Below are 21,745 nucleotides of genomic sequence, written 5' to 3'. Positions count from 1 at the left end.
TAGCTTAGGTTGCTGTGGGTTCAGTCCCTGGCTTGGGAACAGGGCACAGGTGTGACCAAAAAAAGAAAAAATTCTAACGTCAAATAGTATGTAGTGTTAATTGAAACTTCCATATTTTCATTATAAATGCTATGCGTTTTAATATTTCATATTAATAAGCTATTTATTTTACCTGCTTTAAAACCATTAATCTAAACTCAAAACCACACCCTATTTAGATATATCTAATAATTTGATATGTTTTAGCAGACTCGCAATTTGGGTTAAAAATGTCTTATTTAGGAAATTTATTAAAAATATTAAAGTTGCAGATATAAATCATCTAAAGAAGAGATTAAAATTATCGTCCTCTGGTATACCTGCAGTGTTGTTAAAGTGCAGTTAGAACTACAGTGAAAGGCAATTCCTGCTTTATAATTGTTTAAGCATATAGATAAATAGTCGTATTGAATAATAAATTTATGACTTTCAGCGAGTTCTTTGGAAGGAAGTAATAGCAATGGCTGAGGTGCCAAATGCAAATATAATGCAAGACAACCTTTCTAAGTCTTTTGGGGTCCCTTATTTTTATGAGGAAAATAAATAAACATTATATTCCCTTTATATTTAAATGCATATACATGACTAGGGATTAGTTAATTACAAATTTGTTCGTTAGCTGCTGGAAATTTTCCTAATTTTGCAAGGCTTATTATCTAGAGAATTTAGAATTCCATTAGATCATTGTTTTTTGTTTTTTTTTTTTCTGCCATCTCGAAGATTGGGAAGGAGTGATTATTACTCTATAACCCATATAGTTATTACAGATTTGCCCTTGGTCCCACTGTAGTAAATCAGTTTTTAGGAGTCGAAATAAGCTGTTTGTTATTTTATTTTTAGTACATCCAATACTAGTCTTTTCCCGCAAAGAGGTTTCTGTGTCAGGTGGCACACTCTCCTAGGATCAGGCAAAATTTATTATCTTGCCTTCTTGCCTAGACCCATCAGTAAAGATGATCTTTAAAGCAATTTTTCTCAAACTTTAGGGTCCACAAATTCTCCATAAATTTTTTGGTTTTGTGTCTCCATTTTTGTGATAATCTAAAAACAACTGTAAGCATAGTCTGGATCATTATAACCATCTTACAACCATTGCCATAGGATTTCATTATTTCCATCTCCATTTGTTTTTCAGACTTCAACGACAAGAAATTATTACCTAAAACCAGACAGAATCTATCCTGATTTTTTTCCCCAAAATTGGGATCTTTGTTTCCCTGGGAGCCATAACTGTGTCTTCTAGGATGTCAGGAGGTGGAAGAATGAAAGAGAGCAGCCACAGTCTGCTCAAGTGGTTTGGGCCCCTTAATTTCCTTCATAGGAAATGAATTTGGTTTATAAACTGGATCATATATGTTAACTACATGTCTGTTTTTCAAAGTCTGACTTTAGCTTCTAGACCCCTTTCCTAAGTGTAGAACCTTATAAGAGGCAGGACTCAGTTTTCTAGTCTTTTCCTTGTTCCTAACCCTTGCAGTATGAACTGTCATTAACATACCAACTCCTCTCCCATCATGCGGACCGGTACCCATTCCTCTCTCTGGTAAGAGAGACTGGTACCCATTCCTCTCTCTGTTGCTGAGTGAAGCACAGGGATGTGGGGAAGGCAGCTATGAGAGAACTCAGCCAAGCTTCCGACAGACCAGCCAATCAAAGCTAAGAGATTGTATCTCATGATACATTGGGATTCTGGTCCAGTGCTCTTTTGCAAGAAAAAGGTGATGTGTATTTGCTTTGGTGCACATTTTAGGTGTTTCTTAGTAAGAAGCGCTGGTTGAATTTTTTTCCCCACATCTATGGCATATGGAAGTTCCTGGGCCAGAGACTGAATCTGGGCCCCCGCTGCAACCTATGTCAGCTGCAGCAACACCAGACCCTTTAACCTACTGTGTGGGCTGGGGAATCAAACCTGCATCTTCGCAGTGACCAGAGCCACTGCCGTCGGATTCTTAACTGACTGAGCCACAGAGGAACTCCAGCACTGGTTGAATCTTAAAGGACAAACCTCAGAGGTCATGGTTCTTATACTATATTTAACGGCCTCCCAGGGGATTCTTACAGAGCCTAGGGCAGTGTAGTCTGCCCTCAGTGAAAATAGAAGATAGCTCATCATCCTTGTCTATATAAACCCCATTTCCTCATTGGTGAAATGGGAAGAATAATAAGAAATGTAGGTTTACTCTAAGAGTAATTCCTATGGCCCAGGCTTCTAGCTGGATACTCTTTGGTGACTCACCTTCTGCTCATCCCTGGCCTATTTCACAAGGACCTTAGGAGATTTAATTAAAGTGTACAGAGTGCCCTGAGCTCTTCAGAGAAACACATTGGCCTTACTGTAGATCATCCTTTTGATAGTCCATAATCTCTTGAAGGTAATGAAACCAGCAACGTAGAAAGCTGGGGCTTCAATATAGTTAGAATGACACATTCATACCATGTTATATTAATAGCGCTCATCACTATGGGTTTGAGAGTTGAGTTCAGTCCCTGGGAACTTTTCTAATGGTTCTAAGTATTTTGATTTAATTTTTTCCCATCAAGATGTAACACGTTTGAGAGGAGGTCAAGGGGTATTCAAGGTATGCTGTTTTCAGTCAACACTGAAGACCGTATAATTTTGGTTTTGAACTATGGTTGTAAAACATATTGTGCACAGCTATCATTTTAACTTTGTTAAGTTAGAGGGAGGGAAAAAAAAAAAAAAAAAGAATGCTTATCTAGGATTCCTTTCCCCTGAAATGTATTCCTGCTCTTAAGTCCCTGAGGAACAATGAAAATTCTCTTTGGTTTCCTAACTCATCTCCTGGCCTCCTGTCTCCAGCATTCAGCCTATACCCACACTACCCATTTAATTACCATCCTAATACAGGTATCGGCCTCTGGGGTCAGTCCAGTCTGTATTTTCTACTACAGATCTGCCGTGCGGTCCACACATGAGCCTCTAAAGACAGTTTACCAACTCCCAAAATGTGACGTTCACCTTTCCTGGCTCAGCCCACCTGGCAAAAAGCCTCTTAATGTCCTGTAGCCTTGCCTAAATGCCGCCTCCTCCAGGAAGCCCTCCCAGCCCGTCCAGTACTGTTGAATGTTGTCCATATAATTCTCCCCAGAACACTTGATTCATGCCTCTTTTCTAACATTTACTGCATTCTGCTGTATATCACAGCTGACCCACTAATACACAGAAAATATCAATCTCACACTGGATGCTCACCATATATCAGGCACAGTGTTGGAATACTTTAGCTTCCTACAGCAGGAGTGCTCCTTTTCCATCTTTGTTTCCCGTAGTTTTCCTCCTTGGGACATAGTAGATCCTCAGCAAACATCTGTTACATCTATCTAATTGAAATGTATTCAGGTGGAATTTGTGGATGTCTGGAAAGCAGGATTTTTTTTTTTTTTGGGGGGGGCAATCCCGCAGCATATGGAAGTTCCTGGACCAGGGATCAGATGTGAGCCACAGCTGCAACTTATGCTGTGGCAACGCCAGATCCTTTTAACTCACTGTGCTAGACTGGGGATCAAACCTGCATCCTGGCGCTACAGAGATGCAGCCGATCCTATTGTGCCACAGCAGGACTGTCGCCTTCCTATGCTCTGAGACTTGAAAGCCCAAGTTATCCCCTCAAACCTATCAATCCAAACTTCTTTTCTGAATATGTTGAGAATACAACAGCTGAAGCCCGGTTACAAGCCTGTAGAGAGGCCGCAGAGCTAATGAGAACATCAGATTGCTTTTGGCTGAAACTGCATTCCGTAGGTGTGGAATGGGAGGGTGGAAAGAACTCAGACTGTTCATTGGATGAACAGACTTGTGGAGCATCTGCTTCTTGCCGATAATGAACATCGCTCAGTGGTGGTGCCTACTTCTCCGTATGTGGGAAAAGAACTGAAGCGCTTATCGAAACAAAACTAGTTATGTGTATGACTCCACTTCCTCAAATGTGAGTGGTGTTTCTCATACAGGTGTCCAGGTAGACCACAGGTCATGTTCTAGAAGTCTCTACAACAAGACAAGGAGAGTCAGAATCAGGTGGAGAGTCCTCTTACTCTCCTTGTCCTTTTTCTGCCAGACTACATTTTTCACTCCAAGCAGGCTAAGCCTGACTATCTAATAGCATATATGGGGCACTGATTCTTTTTAAGTCTGAATTAGCCAAACAAGGTAGCACAAGTCAAGACTTTTCTAAGACTATTCACTGTGTGGTCTTCAAAATAAATGAGGACAGATAGCTAGTGATTTTTAGATAGATAGTGATTCGTGCAATGGAAAGGTTTTCTGGAATGCCAGGAAAATTATTTTGAAATTAAGCTGTCTTAAAAAGAAACCAGGAGTTCCTGTTGTGGTTCAGTAGGTTAAGAACCCAACATAGTGTCCATGAGGATGAGGGTTCAGTCCCTGGCCTTGTTCAGTGGGTTAAGAACCTAAGCTGCAACGTAGGTCGCAGATGGAGCTTAGATCTGGTGCTGCAGCAGCCGTGGCATAAGCCTGCAGCTGTGGCTTTGATTCAACCGCTAGTCCAGGAGCTGCCATATGAAGCAGGTACAGCTATAAAAAGAAAAAAAAAAGAAAAAGAAATAGTATGTATGATATACATTAAAAAAAGTATCTGTATGAATATCTTGTTTTATTCTTTGCAAAGGAATGGCTGCTGCTATGAATCATCTGCTGTAATTTTACTAAGTATTTTTAGTTTCCTAATTTATAATTGGTTGCAAAAGTAAACAAGACACATAGAGTATCTTTTGGAGTTTGGAGTGAGGAGATAAGGGAAAGTTGAAAAAGAAACATGACGTCAAAATCCATAACCCCCAAACTTTTGGGAAAACATCTTTCCATGCTTTTAAATAATTTTTTTGGTCTGATTTAGGGAAATAATACAATGTGCTATCAAAAGTTGTACTATGACCTCAAAATGACCTATTATCAGATATACATTAATAAATATTCCAGGAAATATTTTTTAGCCCTTTTTGAACAACTGTGAACCTGTTCTTTTCTGGTCCTGATTCTACTTCCATTTATAGTTTCCTTGCTTCTGGCTTTAATATTTGTTTTCTTTATGCTATGTGTCTTTTGTATAAGTTACCTCAAATTCTTTTCTGAATCAGGCTGGATTAAAATAAGGAAGCATATAGATAATAATTAAGTACTGCTATGTACTTACTAGGGCACTCTAGGGCTCAGGACCAAAAGACAAGACAATGACTCTGCCGTCAAGGAGCTCAAAGGAAGATGGTGAGACATTCACACAAGGAGTGAGTTTCAAGGGTTACCTCTGAGCTTTGAGAACACCCCTACAGGGCATCAAACCCAGACTGCTTGAGCAACAAGGAGAACCTCAGGAAAAGCTTCCAGTTAGAAATAATGCCAAAGCTCCAACCTGAAGGCCTGCTACAAGTTAGCCAGGAGAAGAAAAGGGCGGAGGAGGTGGAGTGGGACTAGGCTGGGTTTGTTAGCTCAGAAAAAAAAAAAGAGCAGAAACACATTCACAGACCTTGAGACAGGTGTAAACATGATAAGCATCTCCCAAAGGCTCTACCTGCCCAAGCACAGGGTCTTACACATAACAGATGCTCAGTAAATGTTTATCAAATCTATGATAACTGGTTTTTTTTTTTTAAATGGGTGGAGAAGCTTGAGGTTCAAGGGTTAATTTGTGGAAGGTTCTGCAGAGAGGCAGATTCGGATAGGAGAGAAGGTTCCCACCCCCCACCCGCTGTACAGCATGGGGATCAAGTCATTCTTACATGTATACATTACATTTTCCCCCACCCTTTGTTCTGTTGCAATATGAGTATCTAGACATAGTTCTCAAAGCTACTCAGCAGGATCTCCTTGTAAGTCCATTCTAAATTGTATCCGATAACCCCAAGCTCCCGATCCCTCCCACTCCCTCCCTCTCCCCATCGGGCAGCCACGAGTCTATTCTCCAAGTCCATGATTTTCTTTTCTGTGGAAAGGTTCATTTGTGCTGGATATTAGATTCCAGTTATAAGTGCGTTGTGACCAGGAGGGGTCCAGGAGAATGTACTGAAGACCAAGTCTAAGGTGCCCTTAGAGCCAAACAAGCTTGAATAGAGAAGGCTTCTGAGGAAAGGACACTAAGTTGAGAATTTTGCCAGCGGAAAGGGGCAGGAGGACGACACAGACTTTAAAGTTTGTAGGAAGACCCTCAGGTGGAGAGTCTGGCATCTCTGAGTAACTGAAAGGCCAGGGACAAGAGAGGGCAGAGAGGAAGGGGAATGTGGAGTGAAATGACTGGAGAAGCAGAAACGCCACCAATGCTGTGCCTTATAGGTTATGCCAAGTATTTTGGCAATGGGAAACTTCCAGGGGATTTTTAAGCAGGCAAAGACATGATCAAATCTGTTTTTTTCAAGATCTCGAGTCTATGAAGAACAAATTGGAAGGGGATCCAGTAGATCAATAACTGTGTTTTTTTCATCTTTCTTATTGTTTTTTCTGTTAACCTGCCAAAGGATATTAGCCCTCCTGAAAAAAATATATATTTTTTCTATGGTTTTGTCCTTATATGGTTTATCGTTACTGAAAATTTATATCGTTTGATCCCTCTTTTTCAGCTATAAATAATTGATGACCCCTATTTCATAATTTCTGACGCTTTCCAATGAAGTGTCGTATTGACTATCCTGCACCTGCACTCCTAACCACACACAGCAGTGTGGACCATAGTGGGATCTTGGTCCTTGAGTGGCTTGACTGTGATAAATTTTACTCAGGCAGCTGAACCTTCTCCAAAATTCTCACTGGGCTCCAGGGTTTCAAGTAGAGTCAAGTTCAGTCCATGAAGGACTCGGTCAAAGAGCTTGAATTTAATCAGCACAAACTATAGCCACTGCAAAGGCATGTAATTTGATCAGAAGTATTTGCACATGAACAATATCAAATCTCAGGCATGACTGGCAATGAGCAATTCAGTGATAAAGAAGAATTTGAAATAGCTCTTGAGTTCATAAATCTTTGTTGGTATGTCTTAATTGGAGGATTCAAAATCTATACTCTGTTATTTTACAGGTGACAATATTATAGGCGTTGGATATGTTTATACAGGTTAAGACTGACCGTTTCTCATTTTACTACCTTTACTGATATAAATGAAAGAGATATACATACAAAACTAGAAAATAACATTAAATTATAACAAAAAAATTAACTATCTTTACCACTTCTACCTCTCAAAGAAACACATTTTAGTATTTCTAGTTAAGCTCTACATATATATATAGCTATTTGCACTCTCCATAAATGTACAGTTTTGTAATTTTTTTCACATAAGAGCATTTCCTTTTTTTTTCTTCTTTTTATGGCTTCACCTGAGGCATATGGAAGTTCCCAGTCTAGGCGTCAAATTGGAGCTGCAGCTGCTGGCCTACACCACAGCTACAGCAATGCTGGATCTGAGCTACATCAGCAACCTACAGCACAGCTTGTGGCAACACCAGATCCTTAACCCACTGAGAGAGGCCAGGAATTAAACCTGCATCCTCACAGACCCCATGTCAGGTTCTTAACCTGCTAAGCCACAACAGGAGCATTTTCTTGTATCACTAAATATTCTTTGAAAATATAACTTTGGAGTTCCTGTTGTGGCACACAGCAGAAACAAATCTGACTAGGAACTGTGAGGTTGTACATTCGATCCCTGGCCTCACTCAGTGGGTTAAGGATCCGGCATTGCCGTGAGCTGTGGTGTAGGTCACAAACATGGCTGGGATCTGATGTTGCTGTGGCTGTGGTGTAGACCAGCAGTTGTAGCTCCAGTTGGACTCCTAGCCTGAGAACCTCCATATGCTGTGGGTGTGGCTCTAAATGGCAAAAAAAAAAAAAAGAAAAGAAAAAAGAAAAAAAAAGAAAAAGAAAGTGAGAAAATATAACTTGAATGTTTGCATAATGTTCTATCATATAGGTAATCAGTCCTATATCATTATTTTGGTCACTATTCTAAACAATGCCATAAAGATATCTTTGTACGTAAGTATTTTTACAGGTATCTAAATATTTCCTTAAGACATATCCCCTGCAGCACCTGGCCTTTTAAAACTCTAGCTACATATTGCTAATTTACTTTTCAGAAAATGTATGTCACCAGGTTCACTATGATATTCATCTTTCACAAACCAATCAGGGAATAAGCCAGGTTTGTTTTAACCATCTTCCAAGTGATGCTTTCTATTGGATCCCCAACAATGTGACCACTTTCACTAACTTTTGGGACCAAGTTGAGTTGCCATTTAGAATGAAAGGCTTTTCTTTTTTTCTGGGAGTGGGAAGCTAAGATTTCTATCTATGAAAAACTCCAAATGGTTGTGTTTCCCATGTTGCAAATGTAAGTTCCTTAAATTCGTTACACATTGTAAATGCTTTTTATTATTAAGCACTGTTCACATAAAATTGAAATCAAGCTCCCCTCTCAGCCACCATGTTTCAGAGCTTATCTGGCAGCAGTAATTCCAAATAAATATCTTTGTTATTTGATATTTGGACATTTGGACAGCTATTTGAAATTTGGACAGTTTTCCATTATGTTGTATCCACTGGAAATTATTTTTTAAAAATACATCATGCTTGAGGTTTAGTTGGTAGGCTTGAGAATTTGATGTACAGAGCCACTGCTCTCTTCATTTCTCACTAAGAAGGCGTAATCTAAACCAGACTTTGACATTTGTTTGTATATATAAGAAAAAGTAATTATTTGTGGATATTTTAATCCACTGGGATTTGGAGTATAATTCTACATATGACGTGCCCTTTCTACTTGCAAACTTCAACCAAAGTTGGGGGGGGATTTTAATCTTATTGGAATTACAGAATTATAGTAAATTTTCCTTTATTCATTTTAAGATGAAACTTTTTGCTCTTTCACTCATTCTTTAAGGCATAAACAGGTAACTTTCTATTCAGTTCAGTTTCATAGGTGCAAACCAAATGGTAGATACTATGTAAGCATAGGGGATAAAAGAAAGATCTCCCCTTTTCCCTCCTAGACACACACACACACACACACTCACTCACAGGGAGATAAATCCCTTAATAGATCAATTTAGCACATTGTGACATTGGCTGGGATGTACTTTTGAATTTCATTCTACGATATGTTCACATTGAGGGAGTACCCTTCCCTGCCATTACCAAGCTGCTCAGATAAACCAAATCTATGCATTAATGAACTGACCATTCAAAAACGAGTTCCTGTTCAAGCATTCCTATTTCCTTAATCCTAATTTCTATTCCTCCCTAGCATCTGAGTATCTTTTTTTTTTTTCTTTTATGGATGTACCTGCAGCATATGAAAGTTCCCAGACTAGGAATCAAATTGGAGTTGCAACTGAGACCTACGCCACAGCTACAACAATGTGGGATCCGAGCCACATCTGAGACCTATGCCACAGCTTGAGGCAACACCAGATCTTTAACCTACTGAGTGAGGCCAGGGATGGAACCTGCATCCTCACAGATACTACGTCAGGTTCTTAACCTGCTGAGCCACTATGGGAACTCCTGAGTATCTTTTTCTTCATCTCTGCTGACTGCTGTAAATAGTCATGAATATCAAGGAATGTGACGCAAATAGATTGCAAAGTTAAAATTGAAAAAAAAAATTTTAAAGATGCAATTTGTCATGAAGTTGAGGAAAGTGATATTGAAGAAGTACTGCAATACATACAAACCCCAAATGAAGATGTGGCAGAATTAAAGCTTTAAGAATCCATGAGAGAAATCAGCATGGATAGTATCATAATCAGTGCTTCAAAAGAGGATACTCAGAATAAAACTGGTTAATAGAGGACCTTGGTAAAAAAAAATGATAAAGTCTTCAGAAATAGTTTTGCAAAAGTAACCAAAAGTCTGGTAAAGGATGTCACATCAGCTAATTCTGTCATAAAAACTATACACCCTCCCCCCCAAAATTCAACATTCGATTAATTTTTTGTTCTAGGAATTAGGACATATTTATGACTTACTTCTATAGTATGTTATTTTTCTAATTTCAAATCTTTTTTTCTTTTTGTTTTTCTTTTTCATGGATGCACCTGTGGTATATGGAAGTGAAACTGACAGCACTAATGGCCTGAACCTAGCCAGAACACACAGATTGGGACTTGAACCCACGGTTTTAAATTAGAATCACTCACCCTATGTCTGGACTCACTGAGGTTCAGGTTCTTCATGTCTCCGCACAGAAGGAATTCAGCAAGAGACAAAGTGATAGGATAGGATGCTTGTGAGAAACGCAAGAGGGCAGGCACAGAAGCTCTGCCCTGAGGATCTGGTGGGCTACAGTTTTAGCATCCAAGGGGATGGGGGTTGGAAAAGCCCGCCTCTTCCTTTCCGGGAGTAGCAGCTCCTCCTTGGTATCTGGTAAGGTGTGTATTCAAATCCGCAGAAGGGCGGTCCTCAAACTCTTGCCCTTGGTCTAAATCTGAATGCAGGTCTCATCCCATCCCCCACCCAACGACCTGAGGAAATTCCCAAGGCTCCACTAATGAAGCAAGCCTGCCTTGGGCTGATGGTTTTCTTGAGCAATTTCTTAACTTACAGTGATCTTCCAATGACCCCTAGGTTTCCCTCTTTAAATATAGTCCTTTATCGGGACTTCGGCAACTGCCTGTGCCTACTCCATCCCTATCAGAAGTTCCCAGGCTAGGGGTTGAATAGGGGCTGCAGCTGCAGACCTAAGCCACGTCCATCGCAACACCAGATCCAAGCTGCATCTGCAGCCTATGCCAAGCTTGCGGCAACGCCAGATCCTTAACCCACTAAGGAAGGCCAGAGATCAAATCCGCATCCTCAAGGACACTATGTTGGTTTCTTAACCAGCTGAGCATCAACAGGAACCCCCTAATTTGAAATCTTAAATCCTTTACATAGGACTTATTATTGAATGTTGTTCTATACATATCTTGGTTATCCATTGCTGTGTAGCACCCCCCCAAAAAAATACAGATTTCAAACAACCATTTTATTATCTCTGATAATTCTATGTATTGACCAGACTCTGCTGGGTTGGCTATGGCTGGGCCTTCAGCCATGTGGGATCTTGCCTGCATTAGAATGTTCAAGATGGTACCTTCCCAGGGATGGACGTGAGGCTGAGCTCAGTGGAGACAATGCAGTGACTAGGGGACCCTCCCACTATCTATGTAATCTCAGTCTCTCCTTCTCCATGTGAAAGGGGAGCTAGATTTTTTACATGGCAGCTCAAGATTTCCCAAAGCTTGAAAGCAGAAGCTCCTTCCAAAACTTTGGGTCCCAAACTGACATAGCATCACTTCGGGCACATTCTGTTGGTTAAAGCCAGCCACAGGCTAGCTCAGGTTCAGCCTAGAAAGAGGTGGCACCAGGATATGAAGACTAGAAGGCAGAGTTGACTGAAAGCCATCCACAGAGACCAGCTCACACACTGTATGACGTGCCTTCATTTAAAAAGGCATTTCCAGTACCAGTTATCCACGGATAACGAGGACCTCTCGTAGCTGTCATCACTTAAGTGGGTCATTTCCCAAAGCCTGATGAGTTATGATATCAATCGCAACAGTCAATCTGCTGCTAACAATCATGGGCCTCCATTGAAGGAATTCCTTTCTAAGCAAATCAGAGCCTCTGATTCACCAGCCTCAACCCCCTATTGTTAGGTTTTTATAAGAACAAGTTTAGGTACATTTGCGTAAGGGTACTCACTTCAAAGTTTGGTGAATAATAATACTTTAGAACATTCCTATGGTCATTTTTAATTTAGGTAATGCTTTTAGGTATCCTCTTATTTGCTTTTTTGTTCCAAATCTTATGCAGTAGATCAGGTATATTATTACTCTAATTTTCTTTTTTTTTTTCTTTTTTTTTTTCCCACTGTACAGCAAGGGAGTCAGGTTATCCTTACATGTATACATTACAATTACATTTTTCCCCCAGCCTTTCTTCTGTTGCAACATGAGTATCTAGACAAAGTTCTCAATGCTATTCAGCAGGATCTCCTTGTAAATCTATTCTAAGTTGTGTCTGATGAGCCAAAGCTCCCAATCCCTCCCACTCCCTCCCCCTCCCATCAGGCAGCCACAAGTCTCTTCTCCAAGTCCATGATTTTCTTTTCTAAGGAGATGTTCATTTGTGCTGGATATTAGATTCCAGTTATGAGTGATATGATGGTATTTGTCTTTGTCTTTCTGGCTCATTTCACTCAGTATGAGATTCTCTAGCTCCATCCATGTTGCTGCAAATGGCATTATGTCATTCTTTTTTATGGCTGAGTAGTATTCCATTGTGTATATATACCACATCTTCCAAATCCAATCATCTGTCGATGGACATTTGGATTGTTTCCATGTCTTGGCTATTGTGAATAGTTCTGCAATTTTCATCTGTTGATGGATATTTGGGTTGTTTCCATGTCTTGGCTATTGTGAATAGTGCTGTTCTAATTTTCAACTGAGGAAACCAACTCTTTGTAAGGTTTTAAATTTCCTACAATTACACAGGTAGGAAACAGGAGAACCAGAAAACTTCAAGTTCAGGGTTCTTCCAAACAGCCCATCCCTCCTAGCCTCCTGGAGAATTCTCTATTAAGCTTAGACACATCTGAAACCAAAATTCATTCATTCATTCTTTCTTTCTTTCTCTCTCCATGTATGTATGTATTCGCATGCATATATATGTATATTTTAAGAAACATTCTTAAAGTACAGCCTTCACAGTTAATGAATGAAATTGATATTTAATGAATAAAATTCATTCATTCTCTCTTATTGATGCAAGAAAGATGGTACCAGAATCCAGATTCTTATTCACAGAGGTGGAAGAATGAACTCCGCGAACACACAGGCAGCAAGCAAGCAAAGTTTTTATTAAAGGAAAGCAGATAGCTCCCAGAGTTGCTGGGAGGGGGGAGAAGAGCCCCCTTTCTCTTGCATGGGGTTCAAAAAGATGTGGTTTTCTCTCATTGGTCTTATTCTATTACCTATATCAGTCCTTGTCCAATACGGTTTTGGGGGTTGGAAATGTGCTGAAAGTTCTATGGGGTTTTTTTGGCCCTTTTCTTTTACCATTCCTCTCATTCTTCTTTTACCAGTTGAGGAGTGGGCTAGAGATTCGCATTTTCTATAGTAAACAAAGTCTGTGGGGAATGAGCATTTCTTTATAAAACAAGGCCTGTGGAAATGTTAGTCCCAGGAGCCCTTAAGCCACAAATGTTCATCAATGGCCATATCAAAGAATGCCTCAAAGCCCATGCTCCTACACTAACTACCTGAGTTAATATTCTGCCTCATTATTATTATGTATAGGTATGTATTGTGCATATGTATATAAAATACACATTTAAAAAACTATTCTTGAAGTACAACTTTCATTGATAATGATCTACAGAAAGCCAATAACATCCCTTTCAAGTTAAAGGATATCACAGAAGCATGGATGTCATCTAGAAATCATCTGGTCCAACCCCTTCATATCACAGATGACAAACAGGCTCAGAGTATTATGTGATTTGCCAAAAATCACACAGCTAGGAGTTCCCGCTGTGGCTCAGTGGGTTAAGAGCCTGAATGGAATGGTTTGGGTCAATGTGGAGGTCCAGGTTCCATCCACAGCCCAGCACAGTGGGTGTTGCTGCAGCTGCAGTGTAGGTTGCAACTACAGCTCAGATTCAGTGCCTGGCCCAGGAACTTCCAGATGCTGTGGGTGTGGCCATTAAAAAAAAAAATCACAGAGCTATTTAGTAGAAGAGCCAAGCACTTTGACTCTGCCTCTACCATTCTTCCAACTAAACCAAGCCTCTTCCAGCCATTCTTCCAATGAACTTGTGTGAGGAATGTAGATATTTTATAGTCAAGACATTAATTTGATTTACCAGGAATTAAAAGAGTAACACAAATTTTAAGATTCCTAATGACTCAATACACTTAAGGACCAGCTGTGCAATTTGCTCAAAATATTGTTGTTTCCAGGAGACCAACCTATTGCTAGGAATCCATAGAAGAAGAAGAAGAAAAAAAAAGACCTCTATAATAAGCTGAGAACTAACTTCACCTCAGAGATTCTTTAGTAGAAAAAGAAGTTATAACTACTGTATCCAGTAACTACTGTATCCAGTAACTTGCTAAGACTGGACGTTAGCAACAAATATTCTCACAGCACTGAGTATGGACTGAGTATGGAAGGGCTAAGGTGAGCTAAGATCTTGGTTTTTCAAATGAAGACAAATATGAAGGTCAGTTCAGTTCTGCAGACAGCATTTTGCCAACACTGTGCAACTACTGCTTATGTTACAACACTAAGTGCTGCGTTATTGCAATATTGCATTTTGACTCGAGTAGAGGTACCGTTTTTTCCTGTCTCCATCCTTCTCTGCCACATCCTTCCTTTCTCCCTTTCTTTTATTGAGGAGAAAACATTTTCACGTTGTTGACTAAATAAGTACCAGATTCAAAACCCCCACAGTACTATTTACCAAAGCCATAATATGTGTCACTTGAAGGGTGGACCAGTTGGCTGATCTGACTCAAGGAGCCTCCATTCCTTCAGTCAAGAAGCCTGATCTGATTTCTGAGTTTAATAACCATTAAATGACTTGAGCTATCCGTTTAGATGAACTGTTCACAGGAGCAGAGGTTGGGGAAGAGCTGGGCTGACCTGGAGGACAGCACCTTTCCCAAGCACAGCTGCCTGGGACCGCATTTTTCTAGGAATGTTACTCCCTGGGTACATCTCTGTCGTTATCTTCATATCTGTTGTTTGAAATTTAGAAATTCCACAGGTGTGTCTCTCTTAACTTGCTTCATCAAATAGGAAAAAAAAAAAAAAAAAAAAGCTTAGGGATGAAAGCCCATCATTTCCTCTGACTTCCAGATACAAGTTGCTCATTAATTTATGTCACAGTGTTGTTTGATTTGTTTTGACTAATTTTTTGGCCACAGCATGTGGACGTTCCCAGGCCAGGGATCGAACCCGTGCCGCAGCAGCAATCCAAGCCAATGTAATGACAGCACATGACTCTTAACCCACTGCAGCATGAGGACACTCCTCACCGTTTGAAGACCTTGCTGGGTCCCATCAATTCTCTGCATATACAGGTGTTTGGATATCTTTCTCTTTAATCTGGCTATTGATTTGGGGACCATATTTACTGTGACAAGTTACCAGTCTCCACTCAGCGGAGCCATTTAACCATAACTGTGTGGCCAGGTAGACCTGTGAGGTTTGCAAAGAGAAATTCCTTGTGTCACAGTTGTTCAGCCACCAGACCAATGCTGGTTGAGAGGAGGCATGTCAAAGGCTTGAACCTGTGCATGATGTAGGTATTCAGACAAGCTTTAAAAGTATCATACAGTGTTTAAAATATTTTAGTCCCAAATCAAATGTCAGCTTTAAGTGCTGTGTTTATGGAGTACCACGGTTCTGCATGATGTAACCCATAAAAAAAGAGAAGCGCCCACACATTTCCATCAGACAGCGCCTTTTTTCCAAGGAGCCCATTTACTTGGAGGATGCTTTTATAGCACCAGCAAGTCCACTTGGAAACTCCCATCTGCTGTACTTCTTACTGTTCTGCTGTCTCACCACCTCCCCTGCGTCATCTCAGACTAAGCCACCACTGGATGTTATCCAAATTCTAGCAACACCCGCTGGTCTCTGTAGGCACACTGGCTCCCCTCTGTTCCTTCTCCACATGGTTGCCAGGTTACTCTCAGCATATCTTCTCCTGCATAAACCTTTGAAATGCTTTCCCATTTTTTTTTATCAGGTAGGGTTTGATTAGGGAAAGGAAACAACTATCAGTGAAATGGACCAAGGGATTTATTATAGAGCTTAGAATTTACACAGTTGTTGAAGAGGTGAAGTGAAAATCAATTCACCAAACATCAACCTGCCAATTTGACCAATGCTTTAAAAATTGTAAACTGAGTCTCTCCAGCCTGGTCTGAGACTTGGTCCAGCAGATGCCAGGGCAGGAAGAGGGCTTATGTCTATGAAATAGGACTATGAAATTATAGTTAAGGCAATCCCATTCATCCACAGGTAAAATATTCAGAGTTCTAGAAGTCATACTCTTTGAAATGTGAAATGTAGTTCAAATGAATATTCACCCCAGGTAGATAGAAAAATCTTAGGCATCATGGCAAGCATAAAATAGCTATGGCAAAATTTCAGTGACACGCAACTAAAATTGCTCCCAAACTACCCACTCCACCAGCCCACTCCAATAATTCAGCCAATTTCCCATATATTTTATAAGGGTTCATTTATGCATATGTTTTAAAAAAAGACCAATCCTATATATTGTCTCTGGTTTCCAGCTCAGTGGGGTCATGCTGTTCTCTGATTCTGTTCCTCTTTTTTTTTTTTTTTTTTCTTTAAAGTTCTATGTTCTTGGATGAGAGCCTGGCTGGGTAGAGTAAGTCAGAAAGAGAAAGACAAATACCATATGATATCACTTATATGTGGGATCTAAAATAGGGCACAAATGAAGCGATCTACAGAACAGAAACAGACTCACAGACAAGGAGAACAGACTTGTGGTTGCCAAGGGGAGGGGGAGGGTGTGGGAGGGAATGGAATGGATTGGGAGTTTGGGGTTGGTAGATGCAACCTGCTACATTTAGAATGCAAAGGCAATGAGGTCCTACTGTGCAGCACAGGGAACTATAGCCAGTCTTTTGGGATAGAACATGACCGAAGATAGTATGAGAAAAAATGTATATATGTGTATGACTGGGTCACTATACTGTACAGCAGAAACTGGCACAATATTGTAAATCAACTATACTTTAATAAAAAATAAAAAAGGTATGGGGGGGGGGTCCATATCCGTTGGAATTGGAAGAGCAGCTCCCTTTGACCAGGCTGTAGGAGTAATTGCAGACCATCCTCAGTCTCTCTGATGGCTCGCATTTCATGTGTCAAGTACAACTAAGCTTGTGGCAAATATGTTTCTAGCTCTGGCGGAGCCTTTTCCCACTACCTTCTGGGCATGTAACATGCAGCGCTAAAGCTTCCCATGGATGTTCTGTAAAATGCCTGGACTCCTTTTTTGCGCTGGGGGTTACTTCTGCCTGGGCAGATGTACACTGTCGTTTCGGGGGTCCACCAGTGACCTCTGTGTCATGGGCACACTCTCTATGGTGGAAGGCCAGTAATAGCCCCTTGCCTATTGACTGAGAAGAGAACAAGTTGCAGGCTGAATAAAGATCCAAAAAGAGTTAGTTCTCTTGCTGCCCAGGAACTATGAAATCTATCTGCACATTTTACCCCACTAAAAGATTCTAGCTTAGAGTGGTATTGGCTATCCTTTGCTCTTTAATCTTTTCTTATCCCTAACCCTAACCCTAACCCTAGCCCGAGACCAGGAAGTTTCAGGGCCAGGAGAACCCACATTACAATAGTGACAATGCCAGCTCCTTAACCCACCGAGCCACCAGGGGACTCCTAATCTTTTCTTATGTTTTCAGTGTGGCTAACATTGTGTGTGCTCATAGGAAGCACCAACTAGTTCTGCGTGAGAGTGCTAGAGGAATTTCCCAGAGGAGTTAACATTTCTTAAGTGATTTTTTTTTTTCATGAAGACTCACAGCTTGTGAACTTGAAATTTACCGACATTGCTCTTTCAAATCTCTATCAATGAGATATGCAGTTTGGTACTTTTCTAGTAAAAGCGATGGTGTCTTAACAGTTCAGCCAAGTGTCTGGTCCTCGGTGACTCTCCAGGAACACATCAGTAAGATCATCAGCCAGAAGGAAGGAACAAACGAACCCATATGGAATATTGAGTCTATTATTAACGGTACTTTGATTTCATCAACTGAAGGAATGGACATTTTCCCTGCTCTCAGTAACAAGGAATAAGGCATTGAACTGTGAGTTCCTAGACACCATCAATAGAAAATACTGCCCTCTGTAGTGACTGGCAGCTACACAGTGACTCTCTAAAGAGGTGTCATCTTCTTTCATTATGGCTGCAGAGTGAAATATTTAGCTGTTGGAAGCTGGCTTGCAGAAGAGCATTCTCAAGCAAAAATGAATGGCCATGCTAGCCACAAGTCCTTAAGTTCTTGTCAAACGGTCTAAATCAATCAATCATTTATGCATGGAAGGCCAATATATATCAAACACCTGCTTTCCAGATAATTGCAGTGGCTTGATGTAAAGTGGCCCGTAACTCAGTATTCCTCTTTCTCCAACCTCGATTCCTTTCTGTCTTGTCTTAGGTATGCCCTATACCCATTACAAATTTATCTTATATCCACTGGCTCCTCCAAATGATTGCTTCCCTAATCCACCACTTCCTCTGAAAAGAAGTAACCCAGTAAATATATAATAGTTTTTAGAACCAGAATAACAAAGTTACTATTACTTGAAGGTGTGTGCCAGGTGCCAGTCACTTTAACAGATATTAAATTACATACTTAATTTAAATCTTACAACAGCCTATGCAATATCATTGTTCTAATTTACAGATGAGAAAACTGAGGCTCAGAAAGTTACCAAAGGACTTCAAAGGGATGTGGGGGGGAAATGGTTTCAGAATGTCTTTTTTTTTCTTTTTTTTTTTTTGGCAGTTCTTAATCCCTTTTTTAAATTAAATATAGTTGATTTACAATGTCATGCCAATTTCTGTCATACAGCATAGTGGTCCAGTTATGTGTGTACATGTACATACATGTGTGTATGTATATATATTTATACACACATTCCCTTTCTTATATTCCATCAGGGTCTATTCCCAAGAAAGTGGATATAGTTCCCTGTTGCTGTACAGTAGGACTTCATTGCTTATCCATTCTTTTCTTTTTTTTTTTTTTGGTCTTTTTAGGGCTGCACCCACAGCACGTGGAGGTTCCCAGGCTAGGAATCCAATCAGAGCTACAGCTACCAGCCTATGCCACAGCCATATCCGAACTGCACCTGCGACCTACACCACAGCTCATGGCAACGCCAGATCCTTAACCCCCTGAGCCCGGCCAGGGATCAAACCCAAAACCTCATGGTTCCTAGTCAGATTCGTTTCCGCTGCAGGAGCTTTCTAAATGCAATAGTTTTCATCTACTAACCCCCAAATCCCAGTTCCTTCCACTCCCTCCCTACCCTCCTTGGCAACTACAAGTCTGTTCTCTATGTCTGTGAGTTTGCTTATGTTTTGTAGTGGAAGGTCTTTTAAAGGAATAATCAGAGCTTTCAACGACACAGTCTTTTACTCGGTTCCCAGCCCATTTTTTTCCGCCGTCCTCTGGGTGTCTCTCCCAGGTCCAGAACACTGTCTTTGGCCCTGGTTTTGCTCTTGACCATGTTAAGTGTTTGTCTTCACGACTTTTAAGTGTGGCCTCTTTTCTTTCCAAGTGGAATTCCTTCCTTTAGGAAATGAAAAGCACTGGAATTGGGGTCCTTGCTGTCACTGATAGAAACTTGGTGAATACTTCATTCCAATTGTTACAAATGAAAGTAAACAAAGGACTCTTGAGAAGCAACAGATTTCAGTTTCAGTAAATCCCAGTCGCATTCATGACGACTAAGAATTTTTTTTTTAACTATATTTTTGAAGCAGACTTCTGACTGGGGGCCTTAGACAAAATGAAACATCTAGAGTGGAGAGGTCTGTTTTTGTGTCTTCATTATTAAGCTTAAGTGTGCTCTTTCCCGTTGGTTTTTATTTTATTTTATTGGAGTATAGTTGACTGAGCATGTTGTATTAGTTTCAGGGATGCAGCAAAGTGAATCAGTCATACATATAAATTTATCTGAACTTTTTCCCCATATAGGTTATTAAAAGTATTGAGTAGATTTTCCTGTCTCCAGTTTTTTTTTTTTTTGGGGGGGGATAATCTGTGACATCATCATAGAGATTCTGCCTTATTCTGCTTTTTATCTCCAATTCCCACATCGTGGGCTTTCAACAGAAATTTGTTCACTTGGATAGTGAATGAGTCAGGGAATGATCGGTACATTTCATTTAGCCGAACCATGACACATGAAGCAGCTCTGATACATGGCCACTTTTGATCCAACTTATTGATTATGAAGAGGTTTTTTTAATGGAGATGATTGTTGAATTAGCCAAGGAAGCATAGCTCTGACTAATGAGATAAAATTAAGCACAAGAAAAATGTGCACTGAATTTTGAGAAATATTTCCAGGAGATGAGTTTGGGATTAAATCAGGCAGAGCAATCCCAGTGGAAGTGGCTGGGGGATATTTAACACCATGCGTGTCACCGAGAGCTGCAGTGAACTTAAACAATTTACAAGCGACAGACTCTGACTTTGGCAGGATGATAAGTGAGATCCTATCTCTAGTTTCATTGATTCTCTCTCTGACTCCGGTATACGTTCCCAGCCTCACAGCCCCTATGGACAGAATTTATGTGTGTGTTCAAATTTCTGATTGTAGTTTTCTTTTTTCTCCCCCTAGCCCCCAGAAAACCCTTTTTTGAGAGCATCTCCTGGCACCATCGGAAATGTCTTCCATAAGTGGGAAAGTCCAAACTGTTTTGGGTCCTGTGGAGCCCAGCCAACTGGGCCGCACGCTGACCCATGAACATCTGACAATGACCTTTGACTGTTCTTACTACCCACCTCCTCCAAGCCACGAAGTGATCTCCAAGGAACCCATCCGAATGAAGAATTTATTCTGGATCCAGAAATACCCTTATTCCCATAAAGAGAATCTGCAGTTGAATCAGGAGACAGAAGACATCAAGGAAGAACTGTTGGATTTTAAAGCCAATGGCGGGGGGGCTTTGGTGGAAAATACAACCACCGGGATCAGCCGAGACGTGCAGACGTTGAAGCGGCTTGCGGAAGAGACAGGAGTGCAAATCATATCCGGAGCTGGGTTTTACGTGGATGCAACTCACTCTTCGGAGACCAGAGCCATGTCAGTGGAGCAGGTAAAAAGCCCTCGGCTCTTGGGCCATGTTTGCCTATGCAAATTCAGAAGAGTCAGAACTTCAGACCTTGGATTATCCCCACGTGCCATTCACATTTGGAAATGTCTCTGGCTCAGAGGCACCCTATAGACACGTGTTAGCTGGCCAAGGCATCTGTCAGTGGGGCCTAAATTCAGAACCTTTCACAGAGGAAAGGTTCAGAAAGAAAAAGTATCCAGGAAGGAGAGCTGAACGTCTGGGTCACCAAACACCCCAACGCATTCATACGTAGGTTCATGAGTATCGTATCCATGCTCAGCAGTGGTGGCACAGTCTGCTCGGTTTTCCAGTCTCAGCTCCGGTTATGTAACCTCAATTTTCTTTCTGGATTTTATAATAACCAGCAATAAAAATTCACTGTAGGGGGAAACTTGGCAGGCAGAGTCTTGGCACATGTTGCAAAGATGTTTCCTACTCCTTTTACAAAACAGGAGGAGTAGAAGAAAATCCATTTTCCTGTTTTTGTCATGATACGATCTTAAGGAAGCATAGGCAGAAGGAAAAGTCAATCTCTCAGGGACAGCAAGAAAGAATGAGCCACAGAGCTTTTCTTTAAGTGTATGTGCTCTCTTTCAGTAGATACATAGTGTATACGTTTGTATGTGTTTACACCTATGTATAAGTAGGTGTATATATAGGTATAAACACATGTATGTATTTATATGTATATATTCATAGGTGTCTTCCATTGCCTGTATCATAGCCATAGCATGTCAGCTGCAGTCTTTGCAAGGAAGCAGTTAATCTCTAAAATGCTTTATATTTCA

The 21,745-nt window shown here is 40.6% G+C and overlaps 1 protein-coding gene across 1 annotated transcript in view; it reads left to right on the top strand.

Annotated features, from left to right (window-relative positions):
• PTER (phosphotriesterase related) overlaps positions 1–21,745 on the top strand; it is a 72,572-nt gene that overhangs the window by 19,162 nt on the left and 31,665 nt on the right. Inside the window, exon 2 of the mRNA XM_047754821.1 lies at positions 20,462–20,939. Within this exon, the coding sequence (XP_047610777.1) occupies positions 20,508–20,939 (432 nt within the window). The 5' untranslated portion in view covers positions 20,462–20,507. The remainder of the gene's footprint in view (positions 1–20,461; positions 20,940–21,745) is intronic.

The sequence above is a fragment of the Phacochoerus africanus genome, chromosome 12 (assembly GCF_016906955.1).
Source record: "Phacochoerus africanus isolate WHEZ1 chromosome 12, ROS_Pafr_v1, whole genome shotgun sequence".
In the NCBI taxonomy this organism is placed as follows: Eukaryota; Metazoa; Chordata; class Mammalia; order Artiodactyla; family Suidae; genus Phacochoerus; species Phacochoerus africanus.
This window is presented reverse-complemented; position numbering and strand designations above follow the sequence as displayed.